Raw genomic sequence first — 19912 nt, forward strand, 5'->3', positions numbered from 1 at the left:
CACTATTCCTGTGCTGTATCTGATTACTGGCACTGCCCATGTGTTTATGGCTTTTATCATATTTCCGGCGTTGAGTTTTGACTTGAGTATCGCCTTGAGTCTCTGCATATATTCTTTCCTGGTCGTGTCCTTCATCTCTTGGTGTTTTATATCCCCTCCTTCCATTATTCCCAGGTATTTGTATCCAGTCTCATCTATGTGTTTGATGTTGCTCCCATCTGGTAGCTTTATCCCTTCAGTTCTCGTTACTTTGCCTTGTTGTATGTTGACTAAGGCGCATTTTTCTATTCCAAACTCCATCCTGATGTCCCCAGATACAATCCTTACAGTCTGGATTAGGGTATCTATTTCCTTGATTTTCTTACCATACAGCTTGATGTCGTCCATGAACATCAGATGGTTAATTCTGTTGCCTCTTTTCTTGAATTGGTACCGGGCATCCATCTTCTGTAGTACTTTTGTCATGGGAATCATGGCTACTACGAAGAGTAGTGGGGACAGTGAGTCGGCCTGGAAGATTCCTCTCCTGATATTAACCTCTGCTAGTCTTATTCCAGAGCTTGTAAGTATTGTATTCCAGTTGTGCATTGTATTTTTGAGGAAGCTGATGGTGTTTTCCTCTGCCCCATATATTTTCAGGCATTCTATTAGCCATGTGTGAGGTATCATGTCGAAGGCTTTCTTATAGTCTATCTATGCCATGCTTAGGTTGGTTTTCCTTCTCCTACTGTTCTTCATTACCATTTTGTCTATCAGGAGTTGGTCTTTTGTGCCCCTACACTTACTTCTGCAGCCTTTCTGTTGGTGGGGGATGGTGTTTGTCTCTTCTAGGTAGTTGTATAGCCTTTCACTGATGATACCTGTTAGTAACTTCCACATTATTGGTAGCCAGGTGATAGGCCTGTAGATACTGGCTATATTTCCCTTACTCTTGTCTTTTTTTACTAAGGATGTTCTTCCTGTGGTCATCCATTTGGGTGCATTGTGATTTGAGATACAATGCTGGAGTTGTTCTGCTATTCGTGGGTGTAGGGCCTTGAAGTTTTTGAGCAAGTATCCATGGACTTCATCGGGACCTGGGGCTTTCCAGTTTGGCATTTTCTTTAGTTGGTGTCTGACTGTGTCTGTCGTGATGTCAGTGAATCTTTGTTTTATTCTCCCTGTTTCTTCTTCTTTGACTTCCTGGAGCCATGTTGCATGTTTGTTGTGTGATACCAGATTGCTCTATATGTTTTCCCAGAGTCTCTTACTTGGTTCGGCTTCAGGAATTTCTTGGTGGTTGTCTTCCCCTCTTAGTTGGCTGTATAGTCTTTTCTGGTTGGTTCCGAATAGTTTGTTCTGTTGGTATCCCTTATTCTTGGTCATGTACCGTTGGATCTTATGTGCTTTGGCCTTAAGCCTCTGTTTTACATCTTCTATTGTGTTGTTTAGTCCCCTCTCTTGTACTTTGTATTTCTCGTTGAGTTCCTCCCTTGTTTTCTTGCTTCTTAGCCTTTTTTCTGCCATCTCTTTCAGTTTACTCAAGTCAGATCTCATCACCATGATTTGCTTTTCCAGGCGCTTTTTCCAAGGAGGTTGCTGTTTTGGTTTTTGTTGGGTTGGTTGTGCTGGTGGTGTGGTTGGAATGATTCGAATCCCCATCAGTTCTGCTACTAATCTTGCTCCTGCATATGCCAAGTTATTTGTTTCTGTGATACTGGTGATGTGTATTATGCCCATTATTTCATTGACCTCACTTGTTTTCTCCCTTAATTTCTTGTTGTAGGCCCTACAATTATTATTATTATTATTATTATTATTATTATTATTATTATTATTATTATTATTATTATTATTATTATTACGAAATAATAGACCAGAGAACGAATCCCCGACGTCTGCGCCTCCTAGAAGATCTCCATATAGGAAAGGAGACACCCAATTTAAATATCACCCAGTGTCACGGACACCCGAGGTCCTCTACAGGTTCGATGTTATAATATTCAACACCAACAGTTGAAACTGGGGATACGAATATAGAAAGAAACACAAACAGAACAAAGGTTTATTTACAAGCCTACTAACAAAGGTAAATGCAGAATGGTTTCTCCTATTTACATAACAAAAGTAAAATCTTACAATACGGGAACTAGGGAAACAGTGAGGTAATGAAATACTTGCTAGTTTTTTGCAGCTGTACAAAATCAATGTTCGCAACAATGGCTTCGCAAAGGAGAGTTGTAGAACTTTAGACGTCTTCCTAACTCCGTACTGCAGAAAGCAATGTCTATTCTTGATACTTGAAGGGCAGGTTACTCCTCAAAACCACCTTGTAGGACGTTTCTTCTCTGAAGGCTTGCTCAACGTCGAAATATCTTTGTTGCTCTCTCTCTCTCTGACTGGAAAACTTGACCTGATTCTAATCAAACTCTCGGGCACCTTCTTCCTCTTTTATACTTCGTCTCTTCCTTCTTCGCTTATCTCTCGCCGCTCTCTTTGCTGATCTCTACTTCCTCAGGGTATATATACGGCGATCTGGGGCGGGGCTGAAGGGGGCAGAGCATAACAGTGAACGTCACAGACTCCCAACAGGAACTTTTTAGAAGGATCTAGACGAAATGTTGCATCATAATTCGCAGCGTTTCTAACAACACGTCGGCGCCTGTTGAGTTCCATATCCCACATGGCAATTCTCGAACAATCATGAGAACAGGCGCCTCCAACACGTGTGCGAATGCCTCCTAGCTGCAGACCTACTTGGAGAAAATGCATTTCCTTTCCTTTAATATATTTTACCTCACTATAGAGCGATTACCATGACACCCAGGAAACGTTTCTCCTTCCCACCGCCGCCCGGAGAGTAGTAAACGACCCTCTGACAATTCCAGATAATCAGGAGCCCCCACAGGATGATAGGACTCTTGCTACAGACGAAATTCCTGACGTTTATCCCCAGGCACACTACTATGGTGCTCGCATGACAGAATCTCCAGGACATTCGAGGCGAGATCCACGACTTCACCCAAGACCGGGCCGACCAATGAGAATCCAACTCTAGGTCCGAGCTGCTATAAATACCGCCCCCGCAGACTTTCTTGCTACAGTCCTTCAACCGACTCGTCCAAAGATGACCTGCGAGAAGGTCGAAACGACACGTGATACCATCTATACCAGCTATACCAGCACCAATACCAGCCCTTCACCAAAGACGACCCCGGCCCAGAACTGAACTACGTCTACGGAATAATACCAGCACTGGCGACGACCCCTGCTTGTCCTGGACCTGAGATCCTGTTCTAATAAAAGATTACCTTCAGCATTTATAATTTTTTGAAAATTCCCAATATGAATATTGGACAGTTACTCAGAAACATCACTGAACCTGAGAAGAGAATATATATAAAATCAACTTGCTTAATTCTGCCATTCTTTTTAACTCCATTTGCATAAAAGAGGGTCTTCTACCAAAATATTATTATTATTATTATTATTATTATTATTATTATTATTATTATTATTATTATTATTATTATTATTATTATTATTATTATTATTATTATTATTATTATTATATTTGTCTGGACTCTGCATCGTGTCAACTTTATATAAACCTGCTGCCATGTTAAGAAAACATAAAGTTTACCTAAACTAAGGTGACTCTAATGATCGTCAGACTGACTGACTACAAATAACCAATTGTTCATCAAAGAAAATGTCAAGTGTAGAGAACGAATTGGTTTAGGTTAGGAACTGTATGAAATTGCTTTTAGCTGTCAGATATCTGAAGCATAGTCAAGTGCAAGCTATCACATAGCATTTTAGTTACTTAATAGCTTCATTACTATCAGAAAACCAGATCCTGAAGCCTCTGGGAAGTAAGGTATTATTATTATTATTATTATTATTATTATTATTATTATTATTATTATTATTATTATTATTATTATTATTATTATCATCATTATTATTATTATTATCATTATTATAATGTACTTGAACTAATTACATAATTGCAATTCTAGACCTTTAGAGCTGACCTGAAAGTCTTCTCTCAGAACGAATTGTGAAAATTGGAAAACAGTACAGACCAAGAAGTCGGAAAGCTAGTGGGAAGCAACCTATAGCTCACAAGACAAAGCACTCAGTTGGTTGCTTTACCGCCTTACAGGCCTTTCGACAATAAAGCAGATAATAGCAATAAAAAAAATATCAGCTGGGAATTCAATCAGAAATGTATGTTAGTGAATAATTTATTTATTTAAGATTCATAAGCGATTTTGACTTGTTGAAATAAATAATGAAAGACAAATAGATATCGAGTCGGATGGTTCGTAATCGGTTCAGGAGTCGAAATGGTTTAAGGAGTAGAATAGAGGCGCTGAGGAGCATCACCGAAGTTGCTTGCTGGAGCCTGGAATCCAGCTGAAGAACCGGCAGCACCAATAGAACCAGAAATACCGAATGAACCTGCTCCTCCCAGTGAAGGTGCTCCTCCTAATGTAGATGCTCCCCCAAATGAAGGTCCTCCTCCCAATGAAGCTGCTCCTCCAAATGAAGGTCCTCCTCCTAATGTAGATGCTCCTCCAAATGAAGCTGCACCTCCAAATGAAGCTGCTCCTCCTCCCAGTGAAGCTGCTCCCCCAAATGCAGCTCCTCCTCCTTGGCCTGAAAGATGAACTTCGCCACTGTCATCAGCAACAAGACCGAAACCACCGCTGCTTAGACCAACCGCCCCGAGGGCTATGCCAGAGGCTGATCCGCCAAATGGACCGGCACCAGTGCTGCCACCGATGACCTGACCTTCTGACTGGATAGCAGAGTTCAGGGCAGTTTCGAAGTCAATTCCATCAGGAAGAGTTGGGGTCTCTCCATCGGCGTAGTTTACGAAATAAACTTCTGGGTTCTTGGTCTCAGGTGCTGGTACTTCAATGACTTTAGGTCCTTCTTGTGCGGATTCCTTGTTGAGTACGTAGATGATGTTCTTCTTCTGGGGTGGTGGAATGATGATGGGGTCTGGTCCATCAGCTTCCTCTGGGGCACGGATGAAGACAATGTTGTGCTCTTCTTTGGGTACAGGGATATTTACTGGAGTCAGTGGGGCTTTGGGTTCTCGTGCAGGAGCAGCATAAGCAAATACGTTTCTCGTTACTTCGGGAGTTACGCATGTGCCATCGAAATGGCGAACTTGTCCCTGGGGGCAACTTCCATGGAAGACGTCAATGCCAGGTTGGGACGAAAAGCCTCCAGATAGCCCTGATGGAGAGACACCTCCAGATCCGAGTGATATTTGCTGCCCTGGACCATCAAAGGAGGGTCCAGAGTGACCATGGACTTGTCCTCCAAAGGAAGTTCTGTCCTGAGCCATCAAAGGAGGGTCCAGAGGTGGACCATTGGACTTGTCCTCCAAAGGAAGTCTGTCCTGAGCCATCAAAGGAGGGTCCAGAGTGACCATGGACTTGTCCTCCAAAGGAAGTCTGTCCTGAGCCATCAAAGGAGGGTCCAGAGTGACCATGGACTTGTCCTCCAAAGGATATCTGCCCTGGGCCACTAAAGGATGATTCAGAGTGCCCATGGACTTGTCCTCCAAAGGATGTCTGTCCTGGGCCAGCGAAGGAGGGTCCAGAGTGCCCGTGGACATGTCCTCCAGAGGTCAGAAGGTCACCTCCAGCCGAACCAGGACGTGGTACATTGTAGCCCTGCAACTTGGCTGCCTCAGCAGCGAGTAGGACACAGACGAAGACCTACAATGCATTGGGAGTTTAGAGTTTTGCAGTTAAATTATGATTTATGGCAAAATAATCTCTCTCTCTCTCTCTCTCTCTCTCTCTCTCTCTCCTCTCTCTCTGTTTTTTTGTTTACTCGCTAGATATATAATATGAGATATATATATATATATATATTATATATATATGTATATACTATATATTATGTATAATTGTATGATCTATATATAAATAATATATTATATATCATATATATATATATATATATATATATATATATATATTATATATATGTGTGTGTGTGTGTGTGTGTGTGCGTGTGTGTGTCGCTGTGTGTGTGTGTGCGGATGTGTGCGTCTATAAAAAAAGAAACAATATTTTTCCCTGCAAGCAAAACCCTGCTTAAACGATTTCCCACAATAATTGACTTGTACCATTTAATTTACATTTTTTATCCATCTCTAGTTTTCATAAATTCTCCTAAAATAAAGATAATTACTTTACTTTAAAACTTTGTGTGACCAGAGCAACATTGGTTGCATAATGATCTGAATTGTTTTTCATTTTTTTTTTCATGACATGAAAACTTATAGATATGCACACATATGAACCAAACTTTAACAGTCATTCAGCTACGGATGATGAGTACGATCGCAAAGAAATTCATAGCTATTTCTAGAAACAGATCAATCTATCGCCAAGACCAACGAACGAGGTTTCATCTCACCAGAAGCTTCATGGTGTCAGCAGGAGAGGAGAGAAATGAGTGTGACTGCTGAGCATAATCTCCTGCTTTATATACACTGCTCCATTTCACTTACCCCACCCATCCACTACCCCGCTTCGTAACCTAACTCCACCTTTCTTCATTTTTTTTTTATCTTTTTGTCATTTCTCATCTTTGGAAACACTACGTAGAATGATGGTTTAAGGGTTTCTTCAGGAACTTCTTACAAGATTTCCATTTTAAAATTTTCATTATTAGGGTTCTTTTATTTTATGTTACAAATTAAGTAAACTGTGGGGATGATTTATGATATCGTAAAATAGTGATCATTGCATTCTCAGGGGACAAACTACAAACTATAAAAATACGCCATATTATTTCACCGTTAAACTATAAAAAAAAACTTCATTTGTCTTCGTTAAGCAACAGTCAAAAGTGGTCGAATAAAAAAAAAACGAAGAGATTAACACATTCCAATTTATCTTTTTATATGAGTTTTGCTCATTTTACAAATATATTCTAGTCCTGATAGTCAGCTTTAACAGGTCATATTTTCTTGTTCTGAACTCGTGGTGCCTATAAACTCGTTTACCTTCTTTATGAGGCTATCGGGAATCCTTTACAAACATAACAGATCTGAAAACTACTGTGCAACAATGGGCTTCTTTGTACGTTATCAAAGAAATTTGAATTTCTCCTCAGAGCTTAACCTCTTGCCAAAGGAAGAAGACAATTCCCCTGAACTTTACCAAACCACAAAACACTCATTCTTTTTCAGAATATTCCCCAGCATCTAGAAATATTAGGTTCTCCTGATCCTATCGACTGCTGACAGAATTTGGGGTCTTCTGAATTTTCCTTCTTGTCTACTGAATCTGAACTTTGTGCCATATCAAGGAAACGTGAGCTATTATTATTATTATTATTATTATTATTATTATTATTATTATTATTGTTATTATTATTATCATTATTAATATTATTATTATTATTATTATCATTATTATTATCATTATAATTATTATTATTATTATTATTATTATTAATTCATCTAATCTCTCATAACCCATGTCAGCTGTACGCAAACTTCTTTTCATGTCATGGAAATTATGAGGAGAGCCTATACTCCGTTTCGTGAAAACGAACTATGCTCTTAGTGATCGAATGAACGAAACTAATTATCAATTAAATGGAAAGAAACTACCTGTATTTACACACAGTGTTTCGAGTAACTCTCCCTACACGAAAGGTCAAAAAAAAAAAAAAAAAAAAAAAAAAAAGGGCAAGGGCAACAGAAAGCGAACGATTTCATGATATTTTCCAAAATCGAAAAAAATTTAGTGATATGTGACTTTCAAATTGAAAACACGACCTCTTTATTTATAGTTCCTAAGCAGAGCATGAAATTAGCGTTATCACTGTCAAGGTTCATTTTAAGATTCATCTGCTGCTGCTGTTGGATATAACAATACTAAAAAGAGTAACAAGTATATTCTTAATGAAAACAGCATCTAAACACAATTATTCGCAGTGAATGTTACACTCCTTTTCACCGGAGATAGAAATACTACAGACTTCTGTCTACGATTAATGAAACTCCAACGTAAAATTTATAAAAGTTCATTTTGTTTCACATCGAAAATCATCGCTGATACTGAAAGTTGCCAAGACAAAAGAGATAAGAAGCATCAGTCAATTATAATCATTCTGTGGTGAGAGTAGTCATCCTTACCCCACAATCTCCAACAGGCAACTACCATCTCCTCCGGCCGTAATGTAAAACGTTCTTTGTAGAACACCATTCTTGTGTTCTCTTTCAGTACTTTTGCTTTAGATATTTCGTTACTTTCCTTTCTTCTAAGAAATTGTAGCACATGTTCATTTATTGACGTTCAAATACCGTCCAACATGGTTACGAGAACTCTCTCTCTCTCTCTCTCTCTCTCTCTCTCTCTCTCTCTCTCTCTCTCTCCTCCTTCCTCCTCCTCTCTCTCTCTCTCTCTCTCTCTCTTTAGCATTTTTTAACTTTGCATCCCCTCTCAAAATATTTATAAGACTGCGTGCTTTGTATCGAAGCTTTCCAGTATGTTCTATATGAAAATGAATTCTGCTTCAATTTTAACATACAAAAATATTTTCCAAATGCTCTAACAACTACCAGTAAAATCCAGAATACAATCTAACCTCATCATTATGTTAAAACCAAGCTCAAACTAATCCTTAAGATCATGATCGCCCCAAAACCGAATGTTGTAATAGAAAATTTGAACCTTAACCTACAGCATTCCTACCCTGTTCAAATACCAAGCGTTAATGAAACATTCAACAAACTTTGTCAGTCTGGTACGAGAGGTAATAAGTCACAATGAGGCCAGAAAGCCAATTTTTAAGTGTAAGAAAGAGTACGCACCAGTTTGGTGACGTTTACCCAGTAGACCACATCAAATCTTTATTAGTATCATTATTATTTTTTTTGTTTATCACAGTCCTCCAATTCGACTGGGTGGTATTTATAGTGTGGGGTTCCGGGTTGCATCCTTCCTCCTTAGGAGTCCATCACTTTTCTTAGATCACACTCTTCTGCATGAGTCCTGGAGCTACTTCAGCCTCTAGTTTTTTTCTAGATTCCTTTTCAGGGATCTTGGAATCGTGCCTAGTGTTCCTATGATTATGGGTACAATTTCCACTGGCATATCCCATATCCTTCTTATTTCTATTTTCAGGTCTTGATACTTATTCATGTTTTCCCTCTCTTTCTCTTCAACTCTGGTGTCCCATGGTATTGCAACATCAATGAGTGATACTTTCTTCTTGATTTTGTCAATCAACGTCACGTCTGGTGTATTTGCAAGCATCACACTATCTGTTCTGATACCATAGTCCCAGAGGATTTTTGCCTGATCGTTTTTTATCACGCCTTCAGGTTGGTGTTCCTACCACTTATTACTGCAAGGTAGCTGGTGTTTCTTGCACAGGCTCCAGTGGAGGGCTTTTGCCACTGAATCATGCCTCTTTTTGTACTGGTTCTGTGCAGTGCCGGACATTCGCTTGCTATGTGGTTTATGGTCTCATTTTTCGTATTGCACTTCCTACATAAAGGAGAGATGTTATTTTCATCTATCATTCTTTGAACATATCTGGTTCTTAGGGCCTGATCTTTTGCCGCTGTTATCATTCCTTCAGTTTCCTTTTGAGCTCTCCCCTCTGTAACCATTGCCATGTGTCATTGCTGGCTAGTTCTTTAGTCTGTCTCATGTATTCTCTGTGTATTGGTTTGTTGTGCCATTCCTCTGTTCTGCTTGTCCTTCTCCTTTCTCTGTATATCTGTGGGTCTTCGTCTACTTTTATCAGTCCCTCTTTCCATGCACTCTTGAGCCACTCGTCTTCACTGCTTTTCCTCTCCTGATATTAACCTCTGCTAGTCTTATTCCAGAGCTTATAAGTATTGTATTCCAGTTGTGCATTGTATTTTTGAGGAAGCTGATGGTGTTTTCCTCTACCCCATATATTTTCAGGCATTCTATTAGCCATGTGTGTGGTATCATGTCGAAGGCTTTCTTATAGTCTATCCATGCCATGCTTAGGTTGGTTTTCCTTCTCCTACTGTTCTTCATTACCATTTTGTCTATCAGGAGCTGGTCTTTTGTGCCCCTACACTTCCTTCTGCAGCCTTTCTGTTGGTGGGGGATGGTGTTTGTCTCCTCTAGGTAGTTGTATAGCCTTTCACTGATGATACCTGTTAGTAACTTCCACATTATTGGTAGGCAGGTGATAGGCCTGTACTTACTGGCTATATTTCCCTTACTCTTGTCTTTTTGTACTAAGGATGTGCTTGTTCCTGTGGTCATCCATTTGGGTGCTTGGTGATTTGAGATACAATGCTGGAGTTGTTCTGCTATTCGTGGGTGTAGGGCCTTGAAGTTTTTGAGCCAGTATCCATGGACTTCATCGGGACCTGGGGCTTTCCAGTTTGGCATTTTCTTTAGTTGGTGTCTGACTGTGTCTGTCGTGATCTCTGTGAATCTTTGTTTTATTCTCCCTGTTTCTTCTTCCTTCACTTCCTGGACCCATGTTGCATGTTTGTTGTGTGATACCGGATTGCTCCATATGTTTTCCCAGAGTCTCTTACTTGGTTCGGCTTCAGGAATTTCTGGGTGGTAGTCTTCCCATCTTAGTTGGCTGTATAGTCTTTACTGGTTGGTTCCGAATAGCTTTGTTTGTTGGTATCCCGTATTCCTGTTCATGTACCGTTGGATCTTATGTGCTTTGGCCTTAAGCCTCTGTTTTACATCTTCTATTGTGTTGTTTAATCCTCTCTTGTACTTTGTATTTCTCGTTGAGTTCCTCCCTTGTTTTCTTGCTTCTTAGCCTTTTTTCTGCCATCTCTTTCAGTTTACTCAAGTCAGATCTCATCACCATGATTTGCTTTTCCAGGCGCCTTTTCCAAGGAGGTTGCTGTTTTGGTTTCTGTTGGGTTGGTTGTGCTGGTGGTGTTGGTGTTCGTATCTCCATCAGTTCTGCTACTAATCTTGCTCCTGCATATGCCAAGTTATTTGTTTCTGTGATACTGATGGTGTGTATTATTCCCATTATTTCATTAACCTGACTTGTTTTCTCCCTTAATTTCTTGGTGTTGTAGGCTTTCATGGAGGGGATCTTTGTTCTCTCTGTATCTGGCTCCATCCATTGTCCGATCTTTTCTACCCATTCTGTCCTCTCTGTTATTTCGTCGGTGTTCGTGTGTCGTTATTTGATGCCTCATCATTCCTGTCCTCTTCTGTAGCATCGTCTCTCAGTTCGTCTTATTGTAATTCGTTACCGTGTGTCATTTCCCTTTCCAGTTCTTCTCTTTCTGTTGGGAAGAGCCAGTTCTTTTTCTCTTATTCCAAATGTTTACCAACCTTCTTCTATATCCTCTCTCCGTCGGGTTGCTTCTGATGTAGCATCTCCATATTTCCTTATTTTCTTCTCTTGTCCATTTCTTCCTCTGTAGCTCCAGTATCAGGTTGTTGATTACTGTCATTGTGGTGGTCAGTTGCTGGATGACGACCTCCAAGTACCTGACCGTCTTCCCCTTCAATTGGGCTGAATAACTGGCTGCTGGATGAAGCTCATTTCTTTCCACCGTTGCTGAGTTTTGCTATTTAACCCATAGCTTGACCCTACCCCATCATGAATAGGTACTCATTTATGGTAAAGATCCTATCCCAAGGAATCGACGCCGAGGAGAGTGGTCATCCATCCAACGACTGACCAGCCTCAATGTTGCTTAACCAGTCCATTGACGACCTAACCTACTCTGCCACGGCGCCATATATTATTATTTTTTTTTGGTTGGGGATGGGGGGTTTATCACAGTCCTCCAATTCGACTGGGTGGTATTTATAGTGTGGGGTTCCGGGTTGCATCCTGCCTCCTTAGGAGTCCATCACTCTTCTTACTATGTGCGGCGTTTCTAGGATCACACTCTTCTGCATGAGTCCTGGAGCTACTTCAGCCTCTAATTTTTCCAGATTCCTTTTCAGGGATCTTGGGATCGTGCCTAGTGTTCCTATGATCCTATGATTATAGGTACAATTTCCACTGGCATATCCCATATCCTTCTTATTTATATTTTCAGGTCTTGTTGCTTATCCATTTTTCCCTTTCTTTCTCTTCAACTCTGGTGTTCCATGGTATTGCGACATCAATGAGTGATACTTTCTTCTTGATTTTGTGAATCAGCGTCACATCTGGTGTATTTGCACGTATCACCCTATCTGTTCTGATACCATAGTCCCAGAGGATCTTTGCCTGATCGTTTTCTATCACTCCTTCAGGTTGGTGCTCTTACCACTTATTACTGCAAGGTAGCTGTTGTTTCTTGCACAGGCTCCAGTGGAGGGCTTTTGCCACTGAATCATGCCTCTTTTTGTACTGGTTCTGTGCAAGTGCCGGACATTCGCTTGCTATGTGGTTTATGGCTTCATTTTTCGTATTGCACTTCCTACATAAAGGAGAGATGTTATTTCCATCTATAGTTCTTTGTATATATCTGGTTCTTAGGGCCTGATCTTTGGCCGCTGTTATCATTCCTTCAGTTTCCTTTTGAGCTCTCCCCTCTGTAACCATTACCATGTGTCATCGCTGGCCAGTTCTTTAGTCTGTCTCATGTATTGTCCGTGCATTGGTTTGTTGTGCCATTCCTCTGTTCTGTTTGTGATTCTCCTGTCTGTATATTTCTGGGTCTTCGTTTACTTATATCAGTCCCTCTTCCCATGCACTCTTGAGCCACTCGTCTTCACTGGTTTTCAGATATTGCCCCAGTGCTCTGTTCTCGATGTTGACACAGTCCTCCTTCCTTTCGTGTTATGTATAGTCTGTCCGTATTTGCTCTTGGGTGCAGTGCTTTGTGTATTGTCATATGTTTTTCTGGTCTATATTGCGGAGTTCTTCCTTCCTCCATTCCACTATTCCTGCACTGTATCTGATTACTGGCACTGCCCATGTGTTTATGGCTTTTATCATATGTGCGGCGTTGAGTTTTGACTTGAGTATCGCCTTGAGTCTCTGCATATATTCTTTCCTGATTGTGTCCATTTCTCGGTGTTTTATATCCCCTCCTTCAGTCCTTGTTACTTTACCCTTTTGTATGTTGACCAAGGCACACTTTTCTATTCCAAACTCCATCCTGATGTCCCCAAATACAATCCTTACAGTCTGGATTAGGGTATCTATTTCCTTGATGCTCTTACCATACAGCTTGATGTCGTCCATGAACATCAGATGGTTAATTCTGTTGCCTCTTTTCTTGAGTTGGTAACCAGCATCCATCTTCTGCGGTACTTTTGTCATGGGAATCATGGCTACTACGAAGAGTAGTGGGGACAGTGAGTCGCCCTGGAAGATCCCTCTCCTGATATTAACCTCGGCTAGTCTTATTCCAGAGCTTATAAGTATTGTATTACAGTTGCGCATTGTATTTTTGAGGAAGCTGATGGTGTTTTCCTCTACCCCATATATTTTCAGGCATTCTATTAGCCATGTGTGTGGTATCGAAGGCTTTCTTATAGTCATGCTTAGGTTGATTTTGCTTCTCTTACTGTTCTTCATTACCATTTTGTCTATCAGGAGCTGGTCTTTTGTGCCCCTACACTTCCTTCTGCAGCCTTTCTATTGGTGGGGGATGGTGTTAGTATCCTCTAGGTATTTGTATAGCCTTTCGCTGATGATACCTGTTAGTAACTTCCACATTATTGGCAGACAGGTGATAGGCCTGTAGTTACTGGCTATGTTTCCCTTACTCTTGTCTTTTTGTACTAAGGATGTTCTTCCTGTGGTCATCCATTTGGGCGCATCGTGGTTTGTGATACAATGCTGGAGTTGTTCTGCTACTCTTGGGTGTAGGCCCTTGAAGTTTTCGGACCAGTATCCATGGACTTCATCATAACCTGGGCCTTTCCAGTTGAGCATTTTCTTTAGTTGGTGTCTGACGGTGTCTGTCGTGATCTCAGTGAATCTTTGTTTTATTCTCCCTGTTCCTTCTGCCTTGACTTCCTGGAGTCATGTTGCATGTTTGTTGTGTGATACCGCATTGCTCTGTATGTTTTCCCAGAGTCTCTTACTTGGTTCAGCTTCAGGAATTTCTTGGTGGTTGTCTTCTCCTCTTAGTTGGCTGTATAGTCTTTTCTGGTTGGTTCCGAATAGTATGTTCTGTTGGTATCCCGTATTCCTGTTCATGTATCGTTAGATCTTGTGTGCTTTGGCCTTAAGCCTCTGTTTTACATCTTCTATTGTGTTGTTCAGTCCCCTCTCCTGTGCTTTGTATTTCTCGTTGAGTTCCTCCCTTGTTTTCTTGCTTCTTAGCCTTTTTTCTGCCATCTCTTTCAGTTTACTCAGGTCAGACCTCATCATCATGATTTGCTTTTCCAGGTGCCTTTTCCAAGGCGGTTGCTGTTTTGGTTTCTGTTGGGTTGGTTGTACTGGTGGTAATGGTGTTCGTGTCCCCATCAGTTCTGTTACTGATCTTGCTCCTGCATATGTCAAGTTATTTGTTTCTGAAATATTGGTGGTATGTATTAGTCTCATTATTTCATTGACCTCACTTGTTTCCTCCCTTAATTTCTTGGTGTTGTAGGCTTTCATGGAGGGGATCTTTGTTCTCTCTGTATCTGGCTCCATCCATTGTCTGATCTTTTTTACCCATTCTGTCCTCTCTGTTACTTCGTCAGTGTTTCTTCGTGTGTCGTTGTTTGATACCTCATCATTCCTGTCATATTCTGTGGCATCGTCTCTCAGTTCGTCTTCTTGTAATTCGTTGCCGTGTGGCATTTCCGTTTCCAGTTCCTCTCTTTCTGTTGGGGAGAGCCAGTTCTTTTTCTTTATGTTCCTTACTTGGTCTGCCAGCCTCTGCTCTGTTTGTGGGGTGTTATTCCTCTCATTCCAGATGTTGACCAACCTTCTTCTATATCCTCTCTCCGTCGGGTTGCTTCTGATGTAGCATCTCCATATTACCTTATTTTCTTCTCTTGTCCATTTCTTCCTCTGGTTTGCTTCTGTAACTCCAGTCTCTGGTTGTTGGTTACTGTCATTGTGGTGGTCAGTTGCTGGATGACGACCTCCAAGTACCTAACCATCTTCCCCTTCAATTGGGCTGAATACCTGGCTGCCGGATGAAGTTCCTCTGTTGCCAGAGGTTCCATTTACGTTGTTGTTGTTAAATTCTTCATTTCTTTCCATCATTGCTGAGTTTTGCTATTTAACCCATAGCTGGACCCTACCCCATCAGGAATAGGTACTCATTTACAACTGAGTAGACTGAGGAAATTATGGTAAAGATCCTTTCCCAAGGAATCAACACCGAGGAGAGCGGTCACCCATCCAACGACTGACCAGCCCCAATGTTGACGACCTAACCCACTCTGCCACGGCACCACATAATTATTATTTTTAGTATTTATTATTATTATTATTATTATTATTATTATTATTATTATTTTATTATTATTATTATTATTATTATTATCATTTGGTCTATCACAGTCCTCCAATTCAACTGGGTGGTATTTATAGTGTGAAGTTTCGGGTTGCATCCTGCCTCCATGGGAGTCCATCGCTTTTCTTACTATGTGCGCCGTTTTTAGGCTCACACTCTTCTGTATGAGTCCCGGAGCTACTTCAGCCTCTAGTTTTTCCAGATTCCTTTTCAGGGATCTTGGGATCGTGCCTAATGTTCCTGTAATTATTGGTACAGTTCCCACTGACATATCCAATATCCTTCTTATTTCTATTTTCAGGTCTTGATACTTATCCATTTTTTCATTATTATTATTATTATTATTATTATTATTATTATTATTATTATTATTATTATTATTATTATTATTATTATTATTATTATTATTATTATTATTATTAGTGTGAAATGAAGCAGACCACATCAAATCCTCTTTTGGTATTAATGCTAAATGAAACCAAAATATTATTACTTTCACTTTTTATCATTAAATCTTCCAGGTCTTCAGGATAACTGGGATGCGATGAAAGCTCAAAAAATCAAGTGAGGGTCCGGTGAAATCTATTTATAGAAATCTAAGTATCTCTAATATATCCTCAATAAAGGGCCTAAACTTAACGGATTCCTGTGCTGTTCTTCACATAATATTGACTACGTATTGCTTTACTACCAGTTTATATATAATATATTCTTAGCTAAATCTGTCAAATTGAATGTGATGTGTAAAGTTTAAGTTAGGTTTAGACTAGTGACTGTAGAATCCCAGTTGGCTATAAGATATATGGAGAATATTTAATTGTGGGGGATGATACAGGGTCCTGCGTTACAGACTTCCTTACTTATCAGAAAGCCAGACCACCAAAGCAACTGTTAAGCTGAAGTACTACTACTATTATCATCATTATCATAAATATTATATTTACCATAAATATGAGTCGTTTCCATCTATTTCTATCCAGTGCTTCTGCCTCATCAATTCCCTTCTCATGTAAATCTCCTCTCACACAGTCCTTCTGTCTTTTTCTTGGTTTCCCTCTTCTTCTTCTTCCTTGAACCTCCATCCCCATAGTATGTCTCCCAGCCTTAGTCGACCCCTTTATGTAGTCATTTCTGATCCTGTCCTCTCTTGTCACCCCAGACATCCACCTCAGCACTCTCATTTCTGCCACATCCATCTTCTTCTCCTCTGTTTTTCTCATTCTTACTGCATTGCTGTTCTTACCACTGTCTTCTAGAATTTTCCTTTTAACCTCTGGTACTCTTTTGTCACAAAGAACTCCAGAGGCCACTCTCCAGTTGTTCCACCTTCCCTGTACCCGATGTTTCACTACTTCTGAAGACCTTACAGTCTTTCTGAAATGAAATGTCGAAACTGGAAAGTGGCAAAATTCAAGAAGCTGGACAGCTGGTGGGAAGCTGTGTACAGCTCACAGCACAAATACCCCGACCGATGCTTTCGATCTAAGTCTTTGAAATGCCAATAAGAAATCAGATCTAATAGAAACTTGTAAACACATAACAGGGGGATTCAATCAAAAGTAAAATATATTTAATGAATACTTTATTTAAGATTCATGAACATTTGACTAGTTAATTAAATGATTAAAGAAATAGATATCGATTCGGATGGTTCCTATGGGTTCAGGAGTCGAAATAGTTTAAGGAGCAGAATAGTGGCGCTGAGGAGCGCCACCGAAGTTGCTCGCTGGAGCCTGGAATGCAGCTGCTGAAGGACCAGCAGCGGCATTACTAAATCCGCCTGCGAAACGGTCGTTTTTTACAAAGTTGTGTGGAGCGCCAGAGCTCACTCCAAATGAAGGTGCTCCACCAAATGAAGGTGCTCCTCCAAATGAAGCTCCTCCTCCAAATGAAGCTCCTCCTCCAAATGAAGCTGGTCCTCCAAATGTACCTGCTACTCCTTGGCCTGAAAGATGAACTTCGTTGCTGTCATCAGATTCAGTGACAAGTCCAAAGCCACCACTGCTTGGGCCAACTGCCCCAATGCCTGCTCCAGATAATGATCCGCCAAATGAAGATCCTCCTCCAAATGAAGCTGCACCTCCTCCAAGTGAAGCTGCTCCTCCTCCAAGTGAAGCTGCTCCTCCAAATGCAGCTCCTCCTCCAAATGCCGCTCCTCCTCCTTGGCCTGAAAGATGAAGTTCGCCACTGTCATCAGCAACAAGACCGAAACCACCGCTGCTTGGACCAACTGCCCCGATGCCTACTCCAGAGGCTGATCCGCCAAATGTAGCCGCACTAGCGCCGCCACCAATGACCTGACCTTCTGAGTGGATAGCAGAGTTCAGGGCAGTTTCGAAGTCAATTCCATCGGGAAGAGTTGGGGTCTCTCCATCGGCATAGTTTACGAAGTAAACTTCTGGGTTCTTGGTCTCAGGTGCTGGTACTTCAATGACTTTAGGTCCTTCTGGTGCAGATTCTTTGTTGAGTACATAGATGATGTTCTTCTTCTGGGGTGGTGGAATAATGATGGGGTCTGGTCCTTCAAGTCCCTCTGGGGTACGGATGAAGACAATGTTGTGCTCTACTTTGGGTACAGGGATATTTACTGGAGGCAGTGGGGCTCTGGGTTCTTGTGCAGGAGCACCAAAAACAAATACTTTTCGTGTTATTTCGGGAGTTATGCATGTTCCATCGAAATGGCGAACTTGTCCCTCTGGGCAGCTTTCATGGAAGACATCGATGCTAGTGTGAGTCGAAAAGCCTCCAGATAACCCTGATGGAGAGACACTTCCAGATCCGAGTGATATTTGCTGCCCTGGACCATCAAAGGAGGGTCCAGAGTGACCATGGACTTGTCCTCCAAAGGATATCTCTCCTGGGCCACCAAAGGAGGATTCAGAGTGACCATGGGCTTGTCCTCCAGAAGATATCTGTCCTGAGCCAGAAAAGGAGGGTCCAGAGTGACCATGGACTTGTCCTCCAAAGGATATCTCTCCTGGGCCACCAAAGGATGATTCAGAGTGACCATGGACTTGTCCTCCAGAAGATATCTGTCCTGAGCCAGCCAAAGGAGGGTCCAGAGTGCCCATGGACTTGTCCTCCAGATGATATCTGTCCTGAGCCACCAAAGGAGGGTCCAGAGTGCCCATGGACTTGTCCTCCAGAGGTCAGAAGGCCATGCTGATGAGAACCTGCAGAAGCAGTCAGTACAGATGGTTGTGGGCCAGATGATAAGGGAAGGGGTACTCCAGCTGAACCAGGACGTGGTATATTGTAGCCCTGCAACTTGGCTGCGTCAGCAGCTAAGAGGGCACAGACGAGGACCTACAATGTAATGGGAGTTTAGTAAGATATATTATCATGAGTATCTTTTAGACAAAAAGGAATTATACCCTTTCCATGCAGGCAAAGCTAGGCCTAGAAAATGTACTACATTACTCGACTTCAAGCATTATAGATTTCTTATTTTCTCTTTAATCGCCTTTCATCTTAAATGCAGACAAAATTAAGATTGTGAATTTACTTTGAACGTTTTATGTGACTAAGGCGAAATGAGAAGCCTGTCGGATCTTGACCAGTTTTCTAGGATATAATACAGATGGCACTTATGAATCGATTACTGACTTGGACCTATTATTATGCAGACTTGCTTGCTACACTTTAACTGTCACTCAACTAAGATTGATAAGCACGACTGTAAAGTAATTTATTACAAGTTCTATAACAGATCAATCAACGATATTCTAGATCAACGAACTACGTAGATTCCATCTCACCAGAAGCTTCATGGTGTCAGCAGGAGAGGAATGAGTGTGACTGCTAAGCATAATCTCCTGCTATATATACACACACCCATTTCACCTTGGAAAGGCCATCTCGGTCTACATCTAAGCTCCTCCCTCTACGCCGCTACCTAACTCCACCTTTTTTCCTTCAAGCTGGTTTTCATTTCTTTTTCATTTTGGGTCCCCAGTACCCTTCCGGGGCTTCGACCGTTCTTTCCCTCATCTACCTGACCATACCTTTCGTCACCGGCTCTCTCTCTCTCTCTCTCTCTCTCTCTCTCTCTCTCTCTCGCTGCCATTCCTTCTACGTCTAACATGGCAATGTGTCCCGATACGGTAACTATTTCAGGTTCGGTGGTAGACATAAATATTTCGACAAATATTTCTGTCATTCTTGGCTGGTTCGTGATTCAGCATTTCTTTAGATCTCGCCCATGTCGAATCATTCCGTTGCTCTACTATTTTGTCCGCGGCAAAGGAAGCCATAAAATAGCTCCGATGTCCAGGAATAAGACCGAGAAATATTTCTTTCATACTCATTTTATTTAGCCAGTCGTGTAATTTTTCCCTAATCTTTCCGCTGTAATGGCGATGCTCTGATATACCAAAAAAATGAAAATTACGTGAGGAGTATCGCTGGGAACTCTTTTGAAATGTAGATGTTTTATTAGTTTACTCAATTGGCGTTACAGAGTCATAGGTCACTGACGAAAGAGAAGTATCGAACGGGAGGACATTTTAC

The 19912-nt window shown here is 41.1% G+C and overlaps 2 protein-coding genes across 2 annotated transcripts; both read right to left on the reverse strand.

Annotated features, from left to right (window-relative positions):
* Positions 1-4208: 4208 nt before the first annotated feature.
* On the reverse strand, positions 4209-5355 carry LOC135203868 (uncharacterized). Its single transcript, XM_064233818.1, has one exon. The coding sequence runs from the start codon at positions 5342-5344 to the stop codon at positions 4337-4339; it is 1008 nt and encodes a 335-aa protein (XP_064089888.1). The 5' UTR covers positions 5345-5355; the 3' UTR covers positions 4209-4336.
* An 11613-nt stretch (positions 5356-16968) lies between these two features.
* LOC135204264 (elastin-like) lies at positions 16969-19199 on the reverse strand. The gene is made up of 2 exons (XM_064234389.1): positions 19162-19199; positions 16969-18709 (listed from the first exon to the last, which is right to left on the reverse strand). The coding sequence occupies exon 2, from the start codon at positions 18532-18534 to the stop codon at positions 17083-17085; it is 1452 nt and encodes a 483-aa protein (XP_064090459.1). The 5' UTR covers positions 18535-18709; positions 19162-19199; the 3' UTR covers positions 16969-17082.
* Between the last annotated feature and the right edge of the window lie 713 nt (positions 19200-19912).

This window comes from Macrobrachium nipponense, chromosome 44 (assembly GCF_015104395.2).
Source record: "Macrobrachium nipponense isolate FS-2020 chromosome 44, ASM1510439v2, whole genome shotgun sequence".
In the NCBI taxonomy this organism is placed as follows: Eukaryota; Metazoa; Arthropoda; class Malacostraca; order Decapoda; family Palaemonidae; genus Macrobrachium; species Macrobrachium nipponense.